A 20,163-nucleotide genomic window follows, 5' to 3' on the forward strand; every position below is an offset into this window, starting at 1 on the left:
TCCTCACGTGTGCCCCAAAGAATGAGTTATTTGGTAAAATGCTATGCCCAAGATTACTATCCGAGTGCCGGCGGTGGGGTGGTTCAAATAGCCTCGGCTATCACCTCATTTTGTCCGGTCGTGACGGTCAAGTGGATTAAGGCGTCTTGTACATACCAGTTGCGTTGCTCCTGGGAGTATGGGTTGGAGTCACTTCTGGGGTGTGAGTTTTCAGCTGCATATTGTCCTGGGGACCATTCAGGCTTGTTCGCATTTGTGTTCCTCACGTGTGCCCCAAAGAATGAGGTGATTTGGTAAAATGCTATGCCCAAGATTACTGTCCGACTGCCGGCGGTGGGGTGGTTCATATAGCCTCGGCTATCACCTCATTTTGTCCGGTCGTGAAGGTCAAGTGAATTAAGGCGTCTTGTACAGACCAGTTGCGTTGCTCCTGGGAGTATGGGTTCGAGTCACTTCTGGGGTGTGAGTTTTCAGTTGCATATTGTCCTGGGGACCATTCAGGCTTGTTTGCATTTGTGTTAATCACGTGTGCCCCAAAGAATGAAGTGATTTGGTAAAATGCTATGCCCAAGATTACTATCCGAGTGCCGGCGGTGGGGTGGTTCAAATAGCCTCGGCTATCACCTCATTTTGTCCGGTCGTGATCGTCAAGTGGATTAAGGCGTCTTGTACATACCAGTTGCGTTGCTCCTGGGAGTATGGGTTCGAGTCACTTCTGGGGTGTGAGTTTTCAGTTGCATATTGTCCTGGGGACCATTCAGGCTTGTTCGCATTTGTGTTCCTCACGTGTGCCCCAAAGAATGAGGTGATTTGGTAAAATGCTATGCCCAAGATTACTATCCGAGTGCCGGCGGTGGGGTGGTTCAAATAGCCTCGGCTATCACCTCATTTTGTCCGGTCGTGATGGTCAAGTGGATTAAGGCGTCTTGTACATACCAGTTGCGTTGCTCCTGGGAGTATGGGTTCGAGTCACTTCTGGTGTATGAATTTTCAGTTGCATATTGTCCTGGGGACCATTCAGGCTTGTTCGCATTTGTGTTCCTCACGTGTGCCCCAAAGAATAAGGTGATTTGGTAAAATGCTATGCCCAAGATTACTATCCGAGTGCCGGCGGTGGGGTGGTTCAAATAGCCTCGGCTATCACCACATTTTGTCCGGTCGTGATGGTCAAGTGGATTAAGGCGTCTTGTACATACCAGTTGCGTTGCTCCTGGGAGTATGGGTTCGAGTCACTTCTGGGGTGTGAGTTTTCAGTTGCATATTGTCCTGGGGACCATTCAGGCTTGTTCGCATTTGTGTTCCTCACGTGTGCCCCAAAGAATGAGGTGATTTGGTAAAATGCTATGCCCAAGATTACTATCCGAGTGCCGGCGGTGGGGTGGTTCAAATAGCCTCGGCTATCACCTCATTTTGTCCGGTCGTGATGGTCAAGTGGATTAAGGCGTCTTGTACACACCAGTTGCGTTGCTCCTGGGAGTATGGGTTCGAGTCACTTCTGGGGTGTGAGTTTTCAGTTGCATATTGTCCTGGGGACCATTCAGGCTTGTTCGCATTTGTGTTCCTCACGTGTGCCCCAAAGAATGAGGTGATTTGGTAAAATGCTATGCCCAAGATTACTATCCGAATGCCGGCGGTGGGGTGGTTCAAATAGCCTCGGCTATCACCTCATTTTGTCCGGTCGTGATGGTCAAGTGGATTAAGGCGTCTTGTACATACCAGTTGCGTTGCTCCTGGGAGTATGGGTTCGAGTCACTTCTGGGGTTTGAGTTTTCTGTTGCATATTGTCCTGGGGACCATTCAGGCTTGTTCGCATTTGTGTTCCTCACGTGTGCCCCAAAGAATGAGGTGATTTGGTAAAATGCTATGCCCAAGATTACTATCCGAGTGCCGGCGGTGGGGTGGTTCAAATAGCCTGGGCTATCACCTCATTTTGTCCGGTCGTGATGGTCAAGTGGATTAAGGCGTCTTGTACATACCAGTTGCGTTGCTCCTGGGAGTATGGGTTCGAGTCACTTCTGGGGTGTGAGTTTTCAGTTGCATATTGTCCTGGGGACCATTCAGGCTTGTTCGCATTTGTGTTCCTCACGTGTGCCCCAAAGAATGAGGTGATTTGGTAAAATGCTATGCCCAAGATTACTATCCGAATGCCGGCGGTGGGGTGGTTCAAATAGCCTCGGCTATCACCTCATTTTGTCCGGTCGTGATGGTCAAGTGGATTAAGGCGTCTTGTACATACCAGTTGCGTTGCTCCTGGGAGTATGGGTTCGAGTCACTTCTGGGGTGTGAGTTTTCAGTTGCATATTGTCCTGGGGACCATTCAGGCTTGTTCGCATTTGTGTTCCTCACGTGTGCCCCAAAGAATGAGGTGATTTGGTAAAATGCTATGCCCAAGATTACTATCCGAGTGCCATCGGTGGGGTGGTTCAAATAGCCTCGGCTATCACCTCATTTTGTCCGGTCGTGATGGTCAAGTGGATTAAGGCGTCTTGTACATACCAGTTGCGTTGCTCCTGGGAGTATGGGTTCGAGTCACTTCTGGGGTGTGAGTTTTCAGTTGCATATTGTCCTGGGGACCATTCAGGCTTGTTCGCATGTGTGTTCCTCACGTGTGCCCCTAAGAATGAGGTGATTTGGTAAAATGCTATGCCCAAGATTACTATCCGAGTGCCGGCGGTGGGGTGGTTCAAATAGCCTCGGCTATCACCTCATTTTGTCCGGTCGTGATGGTCAAGTGGATTAAGGCGTCTTGTACATACCAGTTGCGTTGCTCCTGGGAGTATGGGTTCGAGTCACTTCTGGGGTGTGAGTTTTCAGTTGCATATTGTCCTGGGGACCATTCAGGCTTGTTCGCATTTGTGTTCCTCACGTGTGCCCCAAAGAATGAGGTGATTTGGTAAAATGCTATGCCCAAGATTACTATCCGAATGCCGGCGGTGGGGTGGTTCAAATAGCCTCGGCTATCACATCATTTTGTCCGGTCGTGATGGTCAAGTGGATTAAGGCGTCTTGTACATGCCAGTTGCGTTGCTCCTGGGAGTATGGGTTCGAGTCACTTCTGGGGTTTGAGTTTTCAGTTGCATATTGTCCTGGGGACCATTCAGGCTTGTTTGCATTTGTGTTCCTCACGTGTGCCCCAAAGAATGAGGTGATTTAGTAAAATGCTATGCCCAAGATTACTATCCGAGTGCCGGCGGTGGGGTGGTTCAAATAGCCTCGGCTATCACCTCATTTTGTCCGGTCGTGATGGTCAAGTGGATTAAGGCGTCTTGTACATACCAGTTGCGTTGCTCCTGGGAGTATGGGTTCGAGTCACTTCTGGGGTGTGAGTTTTCAGTTGCATATTGTCCTGGGGACCATTCAGGCTTGTTCGCATTTGTGTTCCTCACGTGTGCCCCAAAGAATGAGGTGATTTGGTAAAATGCTATGCCCAAGATTACTATCCGAGTGCCGGCGGTGGGGTGGTTCAAATAGCCTCGGCTATCACCTCATTTTGTCTGGTCGTGATGGTCAAGTGGATTAAGGCGTCTTGTACATACCAGTTGCGTTGCTCCTGGGAGTATGGGTTCGAGTCACTTCTGGGGTGTGAGTTTTCAGTTGCATATTGTCCTGGGGACCATTCAGGCTTGTTCGCATTTGTGTTCCTCACGTGTGCCCCAAAGAATGAGGTGATTTGGTAAAATGCTATGCCCAAGATTACTATCCGAGTGCCGGCGGTGGGGTGGTTCAAATAGCCTCGGCTATCACCTCATTTTGTCCGGTCGTGATGGTCAAGTGGATTAAGGCGTCTTGTACATACAAGTTGCGTTGCTCCTGGGAGTATGGGTTCGAGTCACTTCTGGGGTGTGAGTTTTCAGTTGCATATTGTCCTGGGGACCATTCAGGCTTGTTAGCATTTGTGTTCCTCACGTGTGCCCCAAAGAATGAGGTGATTTGGTAAAATGCTATGCCCAAGATTACTATCCGAGTGTCGGCGGTGGGGTGGTTCAAATAGCCTCGGCTATCACCTCATTTTGTCCAGTCGAGATGGTCAAGTGGATTAAGGCGTCTTGTACATACCAGTTGCGTTGCTCCTGGGAGTATGGGTTCGAGTCACTTCTGGGGTGTGAGTTTTCAGTTGCATATTGTCCTGGGGACCATTCAGGCTTGTTTGCATTTGTGTTCCTCACGTGTGCCCCAAAGAATGAGGTGATTTGGTAAAATGCTATGCCCAAGATTACTATCCGAGTGCCGGCGGTGGGGTGGTTCAAATAGCCTGGGCTATCACCTCATTTTGTCCGGTCTTGATGGTCAAGTGGATTAAGGCGTCTTGTACATACCAGTTGCGTTGCTCCTGGGAGTATGGGTTCGAGTCACTTCTGGGGTGTGAGTTTTCAGTTGCATATTGTCCTGGGGACTATTCAGGCTTGTTCGCATTTGTGTTCCTCACGTGTGCCCCAAAGAATGAGGTGATTTGGTAAAATGCTATGCCCAAGATTACTATCCGAATGCCGGCGGTGGGGTGGTTCAAATAGCCTCGGCTATCACCTCATTTTGTCCGGTCGTGATGGTCAAGTGGATTAAGGCGTCTTGTACATACCAGTTGCGTTGCTCCTGGGAGTATGGGTTCGAGTCACTTCTGGGGTTTGAGTTTTCAGTTGCATATTGTCCTGGGGACCATTCAGGCTTGTTTGCATTTGTGTTCCTCACGTGTGCCCCAAAGAATGAGGTGATTTGGTAAAATGCTATGCCCAAGATTACTATCCGAGTGCCGGCGGTGGGGTGGTTCAAATAGCCTCGGCTATCACCTAATTTTGTCCGGTCATGATGGTCAAGTGGATTAAGGCGTCTTGTACATACCAGTTGCGTTGCTCCTGGGAGTATGGGTTCGAGTCACTTCTGGGGGTGTGAGTTTTCAGTTATATATATATATATATATATATATATATATATATATATATATATATATATATATATATATATACAACCCATCCTCCGAATTGACAGTACGATTTAATACTAAGTGTAATAAGTACACTTTCTTACTGTCATAAGCAGTGCATAATTGCACTTATGGGGCTGTTACATTGACCCAACTCCCTCCCCCGATTTAATTTTTCTCGTTTTCTGTTAAGACACTCAGAATTTTAGGATGACGTTTTCAACTCCGATTTGCAATACACAAGTTTTAAATATCAGGAGTTTTGTTTTCAGATTTATTAAACAATATAGATTTTATACAAAATTTTAAAATATCCTGAGTTACTTTACAATTTATTGATATATTTTAGTTTTGTTTTATTAGTTTTATAAAACTGTAGTATCAATATAGCTATAAGTTAAGTACTAATTGTAATTAAGAAGCAATAAAATTATTATCTTCAAAAACTAAGACGGTTAGGTGAGGTTGTGGTTTTCTATTCAGTTTTTTGGGTAAACTCAAATATTCACAATATATTTCACAGTACGATTTAATACTGAGTGAAAATAAGTACAATTACTAACTGCTATGAATAGTACATAATTGCACTTATTTGCCTCCTTACATTTACCACCCCATTTTTGGAGGACGGGCTGATATATATATCTGTGCTCTCAGCCACAGCTCAGAATGGAAGCAAGTCGACGAAGAACTCTGTAGGGTATGGCAGGTCCTATTCAACAACGGCTTCTCCAATGGTTTCGTCGAAGACAACATAAGAAGGAAAGTGAAACGCCATGCAACCTCTGAAGAGACAACTAACACAACACCTATACCCCTTATTAGACTATTTTACAGGAACTTCTTTTCCACAGCTCATCAAACGGAGGAAAGGGTCCTGAAAGATATTGTTAATAGAAACGTTATCCCTACAGACAAAAATCAGAAGATACAACTGACGATTTACTATAAAACCAGAAAAACGGCCAGCCTACTCATGAGAAACTTTCCAGACACAAAGCAGAATGCTTTAAAAGAGACCAACGTCGTCTATGCCTTCAAAAGCCCTCTTGGGGACTGTAAGCTCCAAAAAAACCAGTATATAGGCAAGACAACAACATCTCTTTCTAGGCGTTTAACGATGCATAAGCAACAGGGCTCCATTAAGGAACATATAATCTCTTCCCACAACCAAACCATCGCCAGAGAAATCCTAGTAAACAACACAGAAATCATCGATAGATACAGCGATAGCAGGCGGCTTGACGTCTGCGAGGCACTACACATCAAGAAGTCAACACCAGCAATCAACAGCCAATTAATGCACAACTATATTCTACCCACCTCAAGACTCAGCTCCAATATAGAAGCATCAAGAAATATGGACCAATAGGCTTTCTACAATCACTTCCATTCAATACCCATTGTTTCGTGTTCTGTCTTGTGTTTAGGAATTTAATACCCTATTAATACCACCTCACCCCATCCACCTCACTCAAATGTAGATATAAACAAATCGAAGATGTGTAAGTTCTATTCAGTTGTGTATGTGTAAACTAAAGTCTTTGAAAATGTAATAAGTTTTACGAAACGCGCTCAAGTGTTGCGTCAGACTAGAAATAAAAATGAATTTTGGAGAATTGATTTTTGAATTACCACCAACAGTGAAAAGAAACGTACGAAAGATCGAGAAAATTCGTGTTAGAATTATTAATCTTACTTTTTCGGTCATATTTAATAATATATGTCTACAGGAAAGACTGCTACCAAAATATACTAATATATATATATATATATATATATATATATATATATATATATATATATATATATATATATATATATATATATATATATATATATATATATATTATATCTATATAAATAATAATGGAAATGTTCGTTTGTTCAAAATCGCTAATCTCCGAAAGTTATTCACCGATTGCTTTGAAATTTTCACACAACATTCCATTCGCATTTGGCCAGGTTTTTATATACATACTATATTACTATACAGCTGTCCCGTCTGTGACGGTAAAAAAAAACATACTTTTTCTGAAAAAAAAAAATTTTCACGTGTTTTTTCATATGAGGGAAATCTTCGAAACCTCTTTACCGATTGCTTTGAAAATTTGACACAACGTTGCATTCGAATAGGCGCGTCTTTTTATATACCTACTGTATAGATGCCACCCCTTTGACAGGTAAAAACATGGTTTTTTTTTAAAAACAGCGCCATCTGTTGCACATAATAGCAACATGCACGCTATACTAAATATGTCACGAATTCCATTTTAATGTTTCCGATTGTATTGATAAATTTTATTTTCATAGATTTTGATTTATTTTCTTTTTGATTTAATTATTTTGTGTGAATTGCGTTGGAATTGAGCTGTGCTGTTTACCAGACCGTTCATTTCGTGAGTATAGTTTATTTTTTTTGTTTTTTTCATATTTTCATTTCATTTTTTAACTGTGTTTCTTATATTTCACTGATGGGAACATCAGATCCCTTGATGTTCCCAATTTTCTGATGGGAACATCAGACCATTTGGGAAGGCATCGGATGAGGGAGTGGGGAATGGTGGGGAGCACGAGGGGACGGAAGTAAAAGATGGTGGGGAGGACGAAGGGAAAAGGGAGGGGGTAATGGTGGGGAAGGACGAGGGGACGGGGGAGTGGGGCATGGTGGGATGGAAGAGGGAATGGTGGAGTGGGGAATGGTGAGAAGGAAGAGGGGAAGGTGGAGTGGGGAATGGTTGGGAGGCCGAGGAGACGGGTGATGGGGGAACGGTGGGGAGGACTGGGGGAAATGGAAGGTTGTAGTGGCTCAGCAACGCACATGCATAATACTATTTTATTTCGCGTCGAGGTTTCGTATTAAGGACAGTTCAGAAAGTCTGACGAATATATAAAATGATCCGGCCACTAAACTAACTATCACCTGCCAATATAACGTAGCGGTGAACACTGGTGGCTGGGCGAGGCGCTGTGGTTAGCTCCGTCGTGTCATTTAGCAATATTGCTGTCGCTTCGTCTGCATGAAACCTGCGTGTGGGAATATTGCTCAAAAATACTAACAATATTGATAGTTTTGCCTGGAGTTGGGCAGTTTGTGCTGGCTGTCCCTTCGTCTATGGTCGTGGAGTAATTCTATATCACTTAACGAGAGCCGCTGTATTCCCAGGTGCCTAAACGTAAGAGAATTCGGTAGAAATATAACTGTATATGTGTTTGTCCGAGTAAAGGAAATTCTCAGAGGTGGATTTAATGATGAATTTATAGGATGAGTTGTGGTGGTGTGAGGTGGAGAGGTGGAGCGGTGTGGTGGAGGCACGAGTCAGTGTGGCTGCAGCCGTCGTGGAGGGAGGGTGTACAGTGCTCCGCTCCGCACCTGGACCAGCTGAGCCCAACAGCTTCTGGTGATACGACCATTACTGGTAGTTAATAAACGTCAACGCGTTTCTTCCCCCTCACGCTCGCGGGCTATTGACGCGCTGATAACAATGAGGATGAGATACAGCCTAACCTCAGAAACTTATGACGACAATTTAAACTTTTATTTTACTGATAGGGAGAAAACCAATTTGGTAAAGTAATGATCAAGTGTTATGTAGAATAATTAATTAACGTGATTTAGCATCCAAGCACTGATGATAATCATTCTCAGCTTATTACCTGGTGTTGTATTTGTCTATTGTATTCAGTAAACAGACTGTTGTAGTTACGTAATCAAGAATTGACTTGTTTACTCGTGAGTAATAGTGATCTGTGAAACGATTGATCAACTCGACTGAAACCCTTGAGAGCGAGTGATAGTGACCTTGAATTAGATATCAAAACTGAGTGTTTGGGTCTTAGGAAATTTCTCCTACTTAAGGTGGTGCGGCGAGTGAGTGGTCATTCCTGGTGTAACCAAGTCCTGTTGAAAGTGGCTAGGAAGTAAGGACTCCGAGTCTGACCTTAAATAGTAAAAACCCCTCTCTGACCCTAGTGACGACCCACCTCTCTGACCCCCTAAGCAGTGACGACCCCCTCTCTGACCCCCAAATCAGTGACGACCCCCTCTCTGACCCCTAAGCAGTGTCGACCCCCTCTCTGACCCCCTAAGCAGTGACGACCTCCTCTCTGACCCCCTAAGCAGTGACGACCCCCTCTCTGACCCCCTAAGCAGTGACGACCCCCTCTCTGACCCCCTAAGCAGTGACGACCCACCTCTCTGACCCCCTAAGCAGTGACGACCCCCTCTCTGACCCCTAAGCAGTGACGACCCCCTCTCTGACCCCTAAGCAGTGACGACCCCCTCTCTGACCCCTAAGCAGTGTCGACCCCCTCTCTGACCCCCTAAGCAGTGACGACCCCCTCTCTGACCCCTAAGCAGTGACGACCCCCTCTCTGACCCCCTAAGCAGTGACGACCCCCTCTCTGACCCCTAAGCAGTGTTGACCCCCTCTCTGACCCCCTAAGCAGTGTCGACCCCCTCTCTGACCCCCTAAGCAGTGTCGACCCCCCTCTCTGACCCCCTAAGCAGTGTTGACCCCCTAAGCAGTGTCGACCCCCTCTCTGACCCCCAAAGCAGTGTCGACCCCCTCTCTGACCCCCTAAGCAGTGTCGACCCCCTAAGCAGTGACGACCCCCTCTCTGACCCCCTAAGCAGTGTCGACCCCCTAAGCAGTGACGACCCCCTCTCTGACCCCCTAAGCAGTGACGACCCCCTCTCTGACCCCCTAAGCAGTGACGACCCCCTCTCTGACCCCCTAAGCAGTGACGACCCCCTCTCTGACCCCAGGCCAGGTTGACCTAACACAGAGAGAGAGGGGTCAGTGGCGGGAGGCAGACAGTGCTTGATAGTGTCCATCATCGGAAAATCCTTTGATCGTAAAACAAAAAGTGAAGCAAAACAACTGTTAGTGTTGGCATCATGTATGCCCTTCTGTTGGCACTCTTCCTCACCACCACTACACCAGGTAAAACCCGAATGATAGGTTTTATCCACATTCATGCCAAATTAATTATGCCAAAATTGTAACATAATTATTATGTTTATCTTTGCATTCATATTCAAAGTCATCAAAATCACATGATGGTATTTTTCCTTCTATCAAACGCAGTTGGTATCGTGTGTAGAAGATATGGATGTTTTACGGAGTTGTTGAAAAACTCGTGTAAATGCGGATTTTGATTTTTTTCAAAGTAATTATTGTAAATGTGTGTTAATTTTTCTAAATAAGACCCATCGTTTTTTAATTGTAGAAAGTAAATGGAAACTTGATGAAGTTCGCGTTTAAAACTGATTTATATTAATAGAAGAATATTAGATATGTAGTGGAAGAATATCTTGACTCAGTGATGCCTCAGAAAATATATTATTTACATGTTAAACTTTTTTGTAACTTGGTTCGTTATTTTCACATTAGACGCGCGTCAGGACGAACGACCAGCAGTGCTAGTCACTGTTGTAGGTGACACTGTTGTAGGCGACACTGTTGTAGGTGACACTGTTGTAGGTGACACTGTTGTAGGCGACACTGTTGTAGGCGACACTGTTGTGGGCGACACTGTTGAAGGTGACACTGTTGTGGGCGACACTGTTGTAGGTGACACTGTTGTAGGTGACACTGTTGTAGGTGACACTGTTGTGGGCGACACTGTTGTGGGCGACACTGTTGTGGGCGACACTGTTGTGGGCGATACTGTTGTGGGCGACACTGTTGTGGGCGACACTGTTGTGGGCGACACTGTTGTGGGCGACAATGTTGTGGGCGACACTGTTGTGGGCGACACTGTTGTGGGCGACACTGTTGTGGGCGACACTGTTGTGGGCGACACTGTTGTGGGCGACACTGTTGTGGGCCACACTGTTGTGGGCGACACTCTTGTGGGCGACACTGTTGTGGGCGACACTGTTGTGGGCGACACTGTTGTAGGCGACACTGTTGTGGGCGACACTTTTGTGGGCGACACTGTTGTGGGCGACACTGTTGTGGGCGACACTGTTGTGGGCCACACTATTGTGGGCGACACTATTGTGGGCGACACTATTGTGGGCGACACTGTTGTGGGCGACACTATTGTGGGCCACACTGTTGTGGGCGACACTATTGTGGGCCACACTGTTGTGGGCCACACTGTTGTAGGCGACACTGTTGTAGGCGACACTGTTGTAGGTGACACTGTTGTAGGTGACACTGTTGTATATGACACTGTTGTGGGCGACACTATTGTGGGCGACACTGTTGTGGGCGACACTGTTGTGGGCGACACTGTTGTGGGCGACACTGTTGTGGGCGACACTGTTGTGGGCGGCACTGTTGTGGGCGGCACTATTGTGGGCGACACTGTTGTGGGCGACACTGTTGTAGGCGACACTGTTGTAGGCGACACTGTTGTGGGCGACACTGTTGTAGGCGACACTGTTGTAGGCGACACTGTTGTGGGCGACACTGTTGTAGGTCACACTGTTGTGGGCGACACTGTTGTGGGCGACACTGTTGTGGGCGACACTGTTGTGGGCGACACTGTTGTGGGCAACACTGTTGTGGGCGACACTGTTGTGGGCGACACTGTTGTGGGCGACACTGTTGTGGGAGACACTGTTGTGGGCGACACTGTTGTAGGCGACACTGTTGTGGGCGACACTGTTGTGGGCGACACTGTTGTGGGCGACACTATTGTGGGCCACACTGTTGTGGGCCACACTGTTGTGGGCGACACTATTGTGGGCCACACTGTTGTGGGCCACACTGTTGTGGGCCACACTGTTGTGGGCGACACTGTTGTAGGTGACACTGTTGTGGGCGACACTGTTGTGGGCGACACTGTTGTAGGCGTCACTGTTGTGGGCGACACTGTTGTAGGCGACACTGTTGTGGGCGACACTGTTGTGGGCGACACTGTTGTGGGCGACACTGTTGTAGGTCACACTGTTGTGGGCGACACTGTTGTGGGCGACACTGTTGTAGGCGACACTGTTGTAGGCGACACTGTTGTAGGCGACACTGTTGTGGGCGACACTGTTGTAGGCGGCACTGTTGTAGGCGACACTATTGTGGGCGACACTGTTGTGGGCGACACTGTTGTGGGCGACACTGTTGTGGGCAACACTGTTGTGGGCTACACTGTTGTGGGCGACACTGTTGTAGGCGACACTGTTGTGGGCGACACTGTTGTGGGCGACACTATTGTGGGCGACACTGTTGTGGGAGACAGTGTTGTGGGCGACACTGTTTTGGGCGTCACTATTGTGGGTTACACTGTTGTAGGCGACACTGTTGTGGGCGACACTGTTGTGGGCGACACTGTTGTGGGCGACACTGTTGTGGGCGACACTGTTGTGGGCGACACTGTTGTAGGCGACACTGTTGTGGGCGACACTGTTGTGGGCGACACTCTTGTAGGTAACACTGTTGTGGGCGACACTGTTGTAGGTGACACTATTGTGGGCGACACTGTTGTGGGCGACACTGTTGTGGGCGACACTGTTGTAGGCGACACTGTTGTGTGCGACACTGTTGTGGGCGACACTGTTGTGGGGGACACTGTTGTGAGCGACACTGTTGTAGGTGACACTATTGTGGGCGACACTGTTGTGGGCGACACTGTTGTGGGCTACACTGTTGTAGGCTACACTGTTGTGGGCGACACTGTTGTAGGCGACACTGTTGTAGGCGACACTGTTGTGGGCGACACTGTTGTGGGCGACACTGTTGTGGGCGACACTGTTGTGGGCGACACTGTTGTGGGCGACACTGTTGTACGCGACACTGTTGTACGCGACACTGTTGTGGGCGACACTATTGTGGGTTAAACTGTTGTAGGCGACACAGTTGTGGGCGACACTGTTGTAGGCGACACTGTTGTAGGCGACACTGTTGTAGGCGACACTGTTGTAGGCGACACTGTTGTGGGCGACACTGTTGTGGGCGACACTGTTGTGGGCGACACTGTTGTGGGCGACACTGTTGTAGGCGACACTGTTGTGGGCGACACTGTTGTGGGCGACACTGTTGTGGGCGACACTGTTGTGGGCGACACTGTTGTAGGCGACACTGTTGTGGGCGACACTGTAGTGGGCTACACTGTTGTGGGCGACACTGTAGTGGGCTACACTGTTGTGGGCGACACTGTTGTGGGCGACACTGTTGTGGGCGACACTGTTGTAGGCGACACTGTTGTAGGCGACACTGTTGTAGGCGACACTGTTGTAGGCGACACTGTTGTGGGCGACACTGTTGTGGGCGACACTGTTGTGGGCGACACTGTTGTGGGCGACACTGTTGTGGGCGACACTGTTGTGGGCGACACTGTTGTAGGCGACACTGTTGTAGGCGACACTGTTGTCGGCGACACTGTTGTCGGCGACACTGTTGTAGGCAACACTGTTGTAGGCGACACTGTTGTGGGCGACACTGTTGTGGGCGACACTGTTGTAGGCGACACTGTTGTGGGCGACACTGTTGTAGGCGACACTGTTGTAGGCGACACTATTTTGGGCGACACTGTTGTGGGCGACACTGTTGTGGACGACACTGTTGTAGGCGACACTGTTGTAGGCGACACTGTTGTGGGCGACACTATTGTGGGCGACACTGTTGTGGGCGACACTGTTGTGGGCGACACTGTTGTAGGCGACACTGTTGTGGGCGACAGTGTTGTGGGCGACAGTGTTGTGGGCGACACTGTTGTGGGCGACACTGTTGTGGGCGACACTGTTGTGGGCGACACTGTTGTAGGCGACACTGTTGTGGGCGACAGTGTTGTGGGCGACAGTGTTGTGGGCGACTCTGTTGTGGGCGACACTATTGTGGGTTACACTGTTGTAGGCGACACAGTTGTGGGCGACACTGTTGTAGGCGACACTGTTGTAGGTGACACTGTTGTAGGCGACACTGTTGTGGGCGACACTGTTGTGGGCGACACTGTTGTGGGCGACACTATTGTGGGCGACACTGTTGTAGGCGACACTGTTGTGGGCGACACTGTTGTAGGCGACACTGTTGTAGGCGACACTGTTGTAGGCGACACTGTTGTGGGCGACACTGTTGTAGGCGACACTGTTGTGGGCGACACTGTTGTGGGCGACACTGTTGTAGTCGACACTGTTGTGGGCGACACTGTTGTGGGCAACACTGTTGTGGGCGTCACTGTTGTAGGTGACATTGTTGTGGGCGACACTGTTGTTGGCGACACTGTTGTGGGCGACACTGTTGTGGGCGACACTGTTGTAGGCGACACTGTTGTAGGCGAGAGGTCACTGTTGTAGGCGAGAGGTCACTGTTGGTGACCTGTCGTCTACAGCTACAGTCTGGGTCAAAAATTTTCAGAAGTGTGTAATGTTTTAATGATATTCCAGTGTCCCGTGGTACCCTGGGTTACTGTGTGGTACCCAGGGTTACTGTATGGTACCCAGGGTTACTGTATGATACCCAGGGTTACTGTTTGGTACCCAGGGTTACTGTATGGTACCCAGGGTTACTGTATGGTAACCTGGGTTACTCTATGGTACCCTGGGTTACTGTGTGGTACCCAGGATTACTGTGTGGTACCCAGGGTTACGGTATGGTACCCAGGGTTACTGTATGGTACCCTGGGTTACTGTGTGGTACCCTGTGTTTCTGTGTGGTACCCAGGGTTACTGTATGGTACCCTGGGTTATTGTGTGGTACCCTGGGTTACTGTGTGGTACCCAGGGTTACTGTATGGTACCCAGGGTTACTGTATGGTACCCTGGGTTACTGTATGGTACCCTGGGTTACTGTGTGGTACCCAGGGTTACTGTATGGTATCCAGGGTTACTGTATGGTACCCTGGGTTACTGCGTGGTACCCTGGGTTACTGTGTGGTACCCTGGGTTACTGTGTGGTACCCAGGGTTACTGTATGGTACCCTGGGTTATTGTGTGGTACCCTGGGTTACTGTGTGGTACCCTGGGTTACTGTGTGGTTGCCAGGGTTACTGTATGGTACCCAGGGTTACTGTATGGTACCCTGGGTTACTGTATGGTACCCTGGGTTACTGTGTGGTACCCAGGGTTACTGTATGGTATCCAGGGTTACTGTATGGTACCCTGGGTTACTGTGTGGTACCCTGGGTTACTGTGTGGTACCCTGGGTTACTGTGTGGTACCCAGGGTTACTGTATGGTACCCTGGGTTACTGTGTGGTACCCTGGGTTACTGTATGGTACCCTGGGTTACTGTGTGGTACCCAGGGTTACTGTATGGTACCCAGGGTTACTGTACGGTACCCTGGGTTACTGTGTGGTACCCTGGGTTACTGTGTGGTACCCAGGGTTACTGTATGGTAACCAGGGTTACTGTATGGTACCCTGGGTTACTGTGTGGTACCCAGGGTTACTGTATGGTACCCAGGGTTACTGTGTGGTACCCTGGGTTACTGTGTGGTACCCTGGGTTACTGTGTGGTACCCAGGATTACTGTATGGTACCCAGGGTTACTGTATGGTACCCTGGGTTACTGTGTGGTACCCAGGGTTACTGTATGGTACCCTGGATTACTGTGTGGTACCCAGGGTTACTGTATGGTACCCAGGGTTACTGTATGGTACCCTGGGTTACTGTGTGGTACCCAGGGTTACTGTATGGTACACAGGGTTACTGTATTGTACCCAGGGTTACTGTATGGTACCCTGGGTTACTGTATGGTACCCTCGGTTACTCTTGGTACCCAGGGTTACTGTATGGTACCCTGGATTACTCTTGGTACCCAGGGTTACTCTTGGTTCCCTGGGTTACTGCGTGGTACCCTGGGTTACTGCGTGGTACCCTGGGTTACTGCGTGGTACCCTGGGTTAATGTGTGGTACCCTGGGTAACTGTGTGGTACCCAGGGTTACTGTATGGTACCCTGGATTACTCTTGGTACCCAGGGTTACTGCGTTGTACCCTGGGTTACTCTTGGTACCCAGGGTTACTGCGTGGTACCCTGGGTTACTCTTGGTACCCAGGGTTACTCTTGGTTCCCTGGGTTACTGCATGGTACCCTGGGTTACTGCATGGTACCCTGGGTTACTGCATGGTACCCTGGGTTACTGTATGGTACCCTGGGTTACTGTATGGTACCCTGGGTTACTGCATGGTACCCTGGGTTACTGCATGGTACCCTGGGTTACTGTGTGGTACCCAGGGTTACTGTATGGTACCCAGGGTTACTGTATGGTACCCTGGGTTACTGTGTGGTACCCAGGGTTACTGTATGGTACCCAGGGTTACTGTATGGTACCCTGGGTTACTGTGTGGTACCCAGGGTTACTGTATGGTACCCAGGGTTACTGTATGGTACCCTGGGTTACTCTTGGTACCCAGGGTTACTGTATGGTACCCTGGATTACTCTTGGTACCCAGGGTTACTCTTGGTTCCCTGGGTTACTGCGTGGTACCCTGGGTTACTGCGTGGTACCCTGGGTTACTGCGTGGTACCCTGGGTTAATGTGTGGTACCCTGGGTAACTGTGTGGTACCCAGGGTTACTGTATGGTACCCAGGGTTACTCTTGGTACCCAGGGTTACTCTTGGTACCCTGGGTTACTGCGTTGTACCCTGGGTTACTCTTGGTACCCAGGGTTACTGCGTGGTACCCTGGGTTACTCTTGGTACCCAGGGTTACTCTTGGTTCCCTGGGTTACTGCATGGTACCCTGGGTTACTGCATGGTACCCTGGGTTACTGCATGGTACCCTGGGTTACTGTATGGTACCCTGGGTTACTGTATGGTACCCTGGGTTACTGCATGGTACCCTGGGTTACTGCATGGTACCCTGGGTTACTGTGTGGTACCCAGGGTTACTGTATGGTACCCAGGGTTACTGTATGGTACCCTGGGTTACTGTGTGGTACCCAGGGTTACTGTATGGTACCCAGGGTTACTGTATGGTACCCTGGGTTACTGTGTGGTACCCAGGGTTACTGTATGGTACCCAGGGTTACTGTATGGTACCCTGGGTTACTGTGTGGTACCCAGGGTTACTGTATGGTACCCTGGGTTACTGTGTGGTACCCAGGGTTACTGTATGGTACCCAGGGTTACTGTATGGTAACCTGGGTTACTGTGTAGTACCCAGGGTTACTGTATGGTACACAGGGTTACTGTATGGTACCCTGGGTTACTGTGTGGTACCCAGGGTTACTGTATTGTACCCAGGGTTACTGTATTGTACCCAGGGTTACTGTATGGTACCCTGGGTTACTGTATGGTACCCTCGGTTACTCTTGGTACCCAGGGTTACTCTTGGTACCCAGGGTTACTGTATGGTACCCTGGATTACTCTTGGTACCCAGGGTTACTCTTGGTTCCCTGGGTTACTGCGTGGTGCCCTGGGTTACTGCGTGGTACCCTGGGTTACTGCGTGGTACCCTGGGTTAATGTGTGGTTCTGGGTTAATGGTGTGGTTCTGGGTTAATGTGTGCAATCTTTTGATAACCCAAATGAATTTTTCATGGATATGATACCAACATCAAATCACATATCAGACGTCGCCCTATCCCCACTAGATTTTGAAGAAGCCATAAACAGTATGCCTATGCACTCTGCACCAGGCCCGGATTCTTGGAACTCCATATTCATCAAGAACTGTAAAAAACCACTATCGCAGGCCCTTCACATTCTGTGGAGACAAAGCCTAGATACTGGCGTTATCCCTGACATACTAAAAACAGCAGAGATAGCACCACTCCATAAAGGAGGAAATAAGGCAGAGGCAAAAAATTACAGACCGATAGCACTAACATCGCACATCATAAAAATTTTTGAGAGAGTGCTAAGAAGTAAGATCACAAAATACATGGAATCACAGCATCTCCATAACCCCGGACAACATGGTTTCAGAACAGGGCGCTCTTGCCTGTCGCAGTTGCTGGACCACTATGATATGGCATTAGATGCTATGGAAGACAAACAAAACGCTGATGTAATTTACACAGATTTCGCAAAAGCTTTTGATAAATGTGACCATGGTGTTATTGCACATAAAACGCGTTCAAAAGGAATTACCGGGAAAATAGGCAGATGGATCTACAATTTCCTGACTGACAGAACCCAATGTGTAATAGTCAACAAAATAAAATCCAGCCCATCAACCGTGAAGAGCTCAGTCCCCCAGGGTACTGTGCTTGCTCCAGTACTTTTTCTCATCCTCATATCGGACATATACCAGAACACAACCTATAGCACTGTATCATCCTTTGCAGATGACACTAGGATTTTCATGAGAGTTGGCAACATAGAGGACACGGCAAACCTCCAATCAGATGTTGATCAGGTCTTTCTATGGGCTACAGAAAATAATATGGTATTCAACGAGGATAAGTTTCAGCTCATGCGCTACGGAAAAATTGAAAACATAAAAACAGGAACCACGTACAAAACGCAGGCAAATTATAACAGAACGAAAGGCAATGTAAAGGATCTGGGTGTACTCATGTCGGAAAACCTTACCTTTAAAGAACACAATAAAGTAGCCGTCACAACTGCAAGAAAAATGACAGGTTGGATAACAAGAACTTTTCACACTAGAGATGCTATACCGATGATGATACTTTTCAAAACGCTTGTGCTATCTAGAGTGGAGTACTGCTGCACAATGACAGCCCCTTTCAAAGCTGGAGAAATTGCTGACCTAGAGAGCGTGCAGAGATCCTTTACTGCTAGAATCCACTCAGTAAAACATCTAAATTACTGGGACCGACTAAAGAGCCTAAATCTGTACTCCCTTGAGCGCAGGCGGGAGAGATACATAATAATTTACACGTGGAAAATAATTGAGGGGCTGGTCCCAAACCTGCACACAGAAATAACACCACATGAGACCAGAAGACATGGCAGGATGTGCAGAATACCCCCGTTGAAAAGCAGAGGTGCAACAGGTACTCTGAGAGAGAACTCTATCAGCATCAGAGGCCCGAGACTGTTCAACACGCTTCCACTACACATAAGGGGCATAACTGGCAAACCCCTCACAGTGTTCAAGAGAGAACTGGATAAGCACCTCCAAAGGATACCTGATCAACCAGGCTGTGACTCATACGTCAGGCTGCGAGCAGCCGCGTCTAACAGCCTGGTTGATCAGTCCAGCAACCAGGAGGCCTGGTCGACGACCGGGCCGCGGGGACACTAAGCCCCGGAAGCACCTCAAGGTAGCCTCAAGGTAGGTAGGTAGTGGTACCCTGGGTAACTGTGTGGTACCCAGGGTTACAGTATGGTACCCTGGATTACTCTTGGTACCCAGGGTTACTCTTGGTACCCAGGGTTACTCTTGGTACCCTGGGTTACTGCGTTGTACCCTGGGTTACTCTTGGTACCCAGGGTTACTGCGTGGTACCCTGGGTTACTCTTGGTACCCAGGGTTACTCTTGGTACCCTGGGTTACTGCATGGTACCCTGGGTTACTGTATGGTACCCTGGGTTACTGCATGGTACCCTGGGTTACTGTATGGTACCCTGGGTTACTGTATGGTACCCTGGGTTACTGCATGGTACCCTGGGTTACTGCATGGTACCCTGGGTTACTGCATGGTACCCTGGGTTACTGTGTGGTACCCTGGGTTACTGTGTGGTACCCTGGGTTACTGTGTGGTACCCTGGGTTAATGTATGGTACCCTGGGTTACTGCATGGTACCCTGGGTTACTGTATGGTACCCTGGGTTACTGTATGGTACCCTGGGTTACTGCATGGTACCCTGGGTTACTGCATGGTACCCTGGGTTACTGCATGGTACCCTGGGTTAATGTGTGGTACCCTGGGTTACTGTGTGGTACCCTGGGTTACTGTGTGGTACCCTGGGTTACTGTATGGTACCCTGGGTTACTGCATGGTACCCTGGGATACCTGCATGGTACCCTGGGTTACTGCATGGTACCCTTGGTTACTGCATGGTACCCTGGGATACCTGCATGGTACCCTGGGATACCTGCATGGTACCCTGGGATACCTGCATGGTACCCTGGGATACTGCATGGTACCCTGGTTTACTGTGTGGTACCCTGGGTTACTGTGTGGTACCCTGGGTAACTCTATGGTACCCTGGGTTACTGTATGGTACCCTGGTTTACTGTATGGTACCCTGGGTTACTGTGTGGTACCCTGGGATACTGCATGGTACCCTGGGTTACTGTATGGTACCCTGGGTTACTGCATGGTACCCTGGGGTACTGCATGGTACCCTGGGTTACTGTGTGGTACCCTGGGATACTGCATGGTACCCTGGGTTACTGTATGGTACCCTGGGTTACTGCATGGTACCCTGGGGTACTGCA

The 20,163-nt window shown here is 48.6% G+C and overlaps 1 protein-coding gene across 1 annotated transcript in view; it reads left to right on the forward strand.

The window, feature by feature from the left end:
• Nucleotides 1-20,163, forward strand: part of LOC138368641 (mucin-22-like) — a 73,281-nt gene that overhangs the window by 14,915 nt on the left and 38,203 nt on the right. The window contains exons 2-3 of the mRNA XM_069331316.1: nucleotides 11,935-12,699; nucleotides 13,525-13,760. Of these exons, the coding sequence (XP_069187417.1) occupies nucleotides 11,935-12,699; nucleotides 13,525-13,760 (1,001 nt within the window). The remainder of the gene's footprint in view (nucleotides 1-11,934; nucleotides 12,700-13,524; nucleotides 13,761-20,163) is intronic.

The sequence above is a fragment of the Procambarus clarkii genome, chromosome 3, assembly GCF_040958095.1.
Source record: "Procambarus clarkii isolate CNS0578487 chromosome 3, FALCON_Pclarkii_2.0, whole genome shotgun sequence".
Lineage (NCBI taxonomy): Eukaryota > Metazoa > Arthropoda > Malacostraca > Decapoda > Cambaridae > Procambarus > Procambarus clarkii.